Raw genomic sequence first — 6,038 nt, 5'->3', positions numbered from 1 at the left:
TGTGAAACCTGCACAGTTGAAGTGGACTGTGAAGCCTGAACAGAAATCAGAGAAAAAGAGTGATTTAGACAGGGACCATGTGAAGTTCACAGAGGCTTTTGAGCCATATAGTCTGATGCAATACACTAAAGGAAACACAATAAGCAATTTCCAGAAGACGTTTCGAGAAGGATGACATCCATTTTACCCTTTCACCAAGAAGCAAGGGCAAGCCAGAGAAAAGGCTCACTTTAGACCGCTGCAGGCCATCAAAGCAATAGCATTTTCCTGCCTAGTTTCCAGAGATGATGATTGTAAACAGTAACATTGCTTACAGTGTACCCTACTCGAACATTAAAAATAATGTCAAACATCAAGGAGCAGGTGTACTGATGGAGCAGTGCTGGAAAAACAGTTAATGGAAACCGGCTTAAACCATCCTATTAATAACAAAAAACGGCTTGCGTGTATCAAAACCATTTCATTTTTGAATATCAGTCTTTAATGAATGAATATATTACATTCAGTGAAAATCAGAACATCATAATGAAAACCACCAGCGAGAGAAAAGATACAGATAAAGGTTATTTAAAATCTCATTAGGGTTGAAATCTCTTGAAAGTGCCATTGTTATGCAAACCCTGTACATACTGATGAAAAAAAAAAAGAAAATCAAAATGATGTAAGAGATGATTTCAGCATAGCAAGAGCATCTGTAATGAAGACAATTTTATATGCTTTAATACAGACAAACAAATAAAAGCCTTAAGTTGATAGTCGTTTTACAATATTACATAATAAATAAGGCCAAATAAATATCTATTCAACGATTAAGAATTCTGAAGTCAGAAATGTGATGGCACATATAGTCATGTTAATGATTGAGTCACTCGAGATCCACGAGTTCCCGCTCTTGCACGGATTCTACTCATGATCCCACATATTCAAGTCTGTTTAAATGTCCGTCCTCCAAGCGTCATGGCTCAAACGTGTGGTTTAAAGTCATGTGTCAAAGACACAAAGGAGGCTCAGGAAGGAACAAGGACAACTCCTGCCTCTGGGAACACGCATTTAACATTCACCAGTCACAAACTGACACCCACACAGAATTTAAACAGTATTGCTGACCGCAGTTATCGAGGGCTGAATTGTCTCAAATTGGCTGACTAACAGCAGTCTGCTCTCCCGGGGTCATTCTGAAATACCGTAAGCAGGGTCCAAAATGAACTGTTTGCCTTGCACATGATGGATGCATGAATTAATCGGATTTAAAAATGGAAAAAGAAATAGTCAAAATGGTCAATAAGGCCATGGTCAATAAATCTGAGTTTTTTATTTTTATTTTTTCATAAAGAAGTTGTATATTATTAAAACAATGTGTAAAATATCCTTAAAAAATATTAAATGAACTAAATCAACAGTAATGTAAAATGTATACATTAAGGGTCAGATTTACTAACAGCCTGTGTCATCGCAAACCAAATTTTGGTGTTAAAATAGTACTGTCTGGATTTACTAAAGACGCACAGTGAATAATGAGCTCTGAAACGGCGTGGACACCTGATCTTACTGAATATGCATTTGTAGGAGTTTCACCTTCAGACACAAAATTTATGGGAGGAGCGTATTAAAATGAATCACGCAATGATTTACTAACGTTTGCGCTCGTCAAATTACTGGTATTTGCGCCATAATTTAACGCCTCCAAAAAAAGCACGTCTTAAACTATTATGCTCCTGTGTCATAAGTAGATCAGCCACACCTGACCGGTTTTGGAATGTTGCTCTTGCGCTAATTTGCCTTGTTTAGTAAATCTGGCCCTAAATGTTTATTAGATTATAATAACTATATACTTTTTCTATTAGAATTTTGATTTTGGATGGCCAACCTTAATAACCAGTTGCCAATAATTTTATTTACTGTACATATCAAAGCCAATTTTACTCATATTTAACATTTGTTTACCAAATGTTAATTTTGGACTCCTAACAAATTTTGTTTTGGACCCGTAACAAGACAAACATGTTCCAGTTTAGGGAGTGTGATTTCAGTATTGGAGCATGTAGTGGTGAGACCTCGCTAAAGCCTTTCTCTCCCTGAGCCTGATCACACAGAGAGCTGGAAGTAGGTCTGGGAGGGAGAAGGAGATAGAGAGAGAGGAAGCAATGGTGCTCCCAACAGATCGCTGAAATTGGAGCACTGGACCTCAGGGAGTAGACCTGCTGGATGGATGGGACTGCGTTTCTTCAGGGTTTCCTTCTCCTCCATGCGTCCTTGCTTGAGCTCCTGATCCGCAAAGCCGGGTCATCACTGTCCCAACGTTACACCAACGTTCTCCCAACGCTGCCAAAATGAGGCCATTCCTCATTTCAACCGCTTGTCTGAAGAGTGTGCACTGTATGAGGCCGTCGATTGCAGTTTCAAACTTACTGAAGTTACTGACATCTCTAATTAAATTTATTTGCCATCTTTTTTAATGAAAATTCAAAGCCTCACCTATGTCAAATGTAATAATGTATTTCTCTGCAAAGAGGGTTTTACTTCTTTGATTAATGAAGGGCATTTCTTTCTTGAAGTTCAGCTGCCTTGAGGTCTGTCTAAGTGTTTACGGCTCCAGGCTCTCACTGAGTCCTTCCACAAGGGCTGTCAAACCTATTTTAGCTTAGATTCAGTGTGAAAAACTTTTATTTTTGTTTGCAGCAAAAGAAAAATGAAAAAAGAGAAAGGGTAGCTTGCAATTAGAAGAGGCTAATGAGTGTTAAACTCCCTAAAAGTGGTCTGACAATACGTGGGTAATTCTTACCGGCAGCAAGTTTCAATGCCCTCTCTTCTACTGAGGATTGATTTGGCAATATATGCATGGTTCTTCAGTGTCATGTTTCCTGGTGCAAAACAACGTACTAGACTATTTGTGTGACATACTTTTATAAATATCGCTACTGATTGGGCTTAATCTAATAAGCAAGTCTATAGTTGTGAGTCTAGGCTAAGACTTGAAGTTAAAACGGTTTTGAAAACTTTAATAAAGATTTTACATGCAGGGTCCAAAATTAACTTTTTAGGACAAAAAGTTTTTGGTGAATTGAGAAACCAGCCAAAAATTTTGAAGCTGTGTTTTTATGACCAGTACAAAATTAGTCTTTTTTTTCCCCTCAGTTGCATGTGCCAGTTCCTCACATTCCACAAAAACATAATTTTGTTCACAATATTTTGATTATGGCTTAATATGAGTAACATTATCAAATACATCACATATACCATTCAAATGTATGGGGACAGTATGTTCTTTTTTTTTAAAAGAGATTATTTTTATTTAGCAAGGATGCATTCAGTTGATTTATTCAAAAGTGACAGTACACACATTTATAATATTACCAAGGATTTCAAATTCAAATAAATGTTGTTCTTCCGAATATTCATGAAAAAAATCCTGAAAAAAAAAAAAACATACCACGGTTTCCACAAAAAAATTAGACAGCACAACCGTTTTTAACCTTGAAAATAAGAATAGGCTAAATGTTACTAGGGCAGCAAATCAGCATGTTAGAATTTTATTTTTTTTAGATTTTTGAAGGATAATGTTTAAATGAAACCTGGAGTAATGGCTGCTGAAAATTCAGTTTTGCCATCACAGGAATAAATTACATTTTAAATTATATTATAGCTTTTTAAATTATAATATTTTAAAATATTACTATTAATCATACTCTTAATTATATAAAAAGCCTTGGTGAACATAAGCAACCAGAAACATTGAAAAAATGTTCCTGACCCCAAACATTTGAACAGTAATTTGTCACCAAATGGAGATCTGGAGAAACACCAGAAACTTTTGGTTTTAACAGACCATTCTTATGTCTAAAATTTAATTGATAACTTACAGCAGCAAAGGTCAGATTATTATTTATACAATTCAATATAAACTACGTAATGTTACAGTTCCTAATAGAGTTACTGGGCAAACGGTTAAATAAACTTGCCAAAACCAATTTTTTTTTTACTTGAAATGGAGTCTTGGCAAGTGTTAATGTTGGACCCTGTATTTCTTTTAATGATATAATGGAATGCAAAATGTCGACATCGTCTAGCATTTCAGCAGAACTGTACAAAGTGATAATGTAGCGAGTGAATCTCTCACCTTAATGGACCGTCAATCTAAAGTACTTATCGGAGCAGCATATACTAGTTCTTCAAAAAGGCTTAAGTAGTGCAGACGACGGATTGGATTTGACACTTAATATAGATGATTACTTTAACTCCACAAAGGATAAGAAGAGTGTCGGTGTGTGGTTAAAGTTCGGTTGAGGTTTGAGAGGAAAATAGCCTTAAATGTAACTGAGTACACGTGGGTCTGAAGGTTCTCTATCTGAACTCGTATCTATCTGAGGCACGTGTCAGTGTTTGGTGTGTGTGTTTTCAAACGTCCTGCTGAGCGAGAGCCTGCAGTTCGGCTGTATGGAGGGAGTGCTGTAGGAAGACGTTCTTTCGGCTGTACATGTGTAAAGACAGAGGCCCACGGGGCGGGACCCAGACGGCCGGTAAAGGAGGACTGAAGCCTGGGAATAGGGCCTCGCTCACTCCGCGGCCCCCGTTCGCTGTCCGAGGACAGGCTGCGTGAGGGACTGGCCTTGCTGGGGAGGCTCATGCTGCTGCCGGCCACGGCACGAGGGATCTGAGACGGCCCCAGGTACTCCGCTTTGCGGGGCCCGGATACCTCAGACACGGACTGCCCACCTTCAGCTCTCCGTAGCGACTCCCTCAATCCTACTCCACCATTGCTGCAAGCCCTCTCTTCACAAGGCCGACTGTGCTGGTCCGCAGCGCACGTTCGCGCCGGCCTTCGCTCCCTTGTGAGGCTGCTGCTGGGAATGTTGCTGTTTTGGCCTGTGGGTCGACTTGGATGGATTGCCTGTTGAAACAAAAGATGGGAAAGTGAGAGAAAATGAAGCCACTTAATTTGCTGACATTGTGACAAAGATTCATTGGCGGTCTAGAACCTCTTCTAATTGTTTCCAGACCAACTGGAACTTTGCCTTTTTAGGAAGAGGAGGCCAAAGGCACACATTGTGGGGAGGTGGCACGAGAAAAAGTCTGTGCTGAGGAGCTTGAGCCACCTGTTCATTTTGCACACAACACTGCCTCCTCCTTACATAACCAGCCCTCTATTACTCACAGTGCTGAATGAGTGCAGGGGAAATATTATGTATGAAAAAGAATTTAGCTGCAAACTAAAGAGCGATTGTTTGATTCATGCTGTAACTCGACGTGTAACTCAGACTGAGCTGGCAGCCAGAAAGTAATACTTGATGCTAATCGGCATTTCACAAAGTGAGGAAACCTAATTAAGTGTGATGTGGCTAATGTGGGAACTTCAGCTGTGACGTGAAATTGAATTTAAAATAGAGGCTGTAATTGAATTCGTACATTATGGGAAAGAATCTGTGCGAGTTGAGAAACGCACATGCCAATGCAGGTGAGAAAAGAGACATGCATCTGTGTGAAATGTCTTTTGTACTACCTTACACTTTCAAGTAATGCCAGGATGCAACATTATTTCTTTAAAATAAGCTCAAAAAACAATCCATTCTGCAGTTCTAGCTCAAACATAGCACAACCAAACCCAATAACTGGTTCAAACTGGTTTTTATAGCAACATTCAAACTAGTTTTGTATGGTTAGACCATGGAATTATATAACAACAGGAAATTTTCCTTAATGTTAACTGGTAGGTATTTTTTCAGTTATATATCATATGTGATCTGGACCACAAAACCAGTCGTAAGGGTCACTTTTTTGGAATTGAGATTTATACATCAACTGAAAGCTTAATAAATAAGCTTTCCATTGATGTATGGTTTGTAAGATAGGACAATATTTGGCAGAGATACATCTATTTGAAAATCTGGAATCTGAGGGTGCAAAAAAAATCTAAATATTGAGAAAATTGCCTGTAAAGTTGTCCAAATGAAGTTATTAGCAATGCATATTACTTATCAAAAATTAAGGAAATTTACAAAATATCGTCATGGAACATGATCTTTAATTAATATCCTAATGAT

General features: G+C 38.4%; 1 protein-coding gene across 1 annotated transcript in view; it reads right to left on the bottom strand.

Annotated features, from left to right (window-relative positions):
* Positions 1-3,667: 3,667 nt before the first annotated feature.
* LOC109083339 (serine-rich coiled-coil domain-containing protein 1-like) overlaps positions 3,668-6,038 on the bottom strand; it is a 74,695-nt gene continuing 72,324 nt past the window's right edge. Inside the window, 2 exon segments of the mRNA XM_042729879.1 lie at positions 3,668-4,504; positions 4,506-4,888. Of these exon segments, the coding sequence (XP_042585813.1) occupies positions 4,396-4,504; positions 4,506-4,888 (492 nt within the window). The 3' untranslated portion in view covers positions 3,668-4,395.

Source organism: Cyprinus carpio, chromosome B8 (genome assembly GCF_018340385.1).
Source record: "Cyprinus carpio isolate SPL01 chromosome B8, ASM1834038v1, whole genome shotgun sequence".
Lineage (NCBI taxonomy): Eukaryota > Metazoa > Chordata > Actinopteri > Cypriniformes > Cyprinidae > Cyprinus > Cyprinus carpio.
The sequence above is the reverse complement of the archived record's forward strand: the minus strand, read 5'-3'. Positions and strand labels throughout refer to the sequence as shown.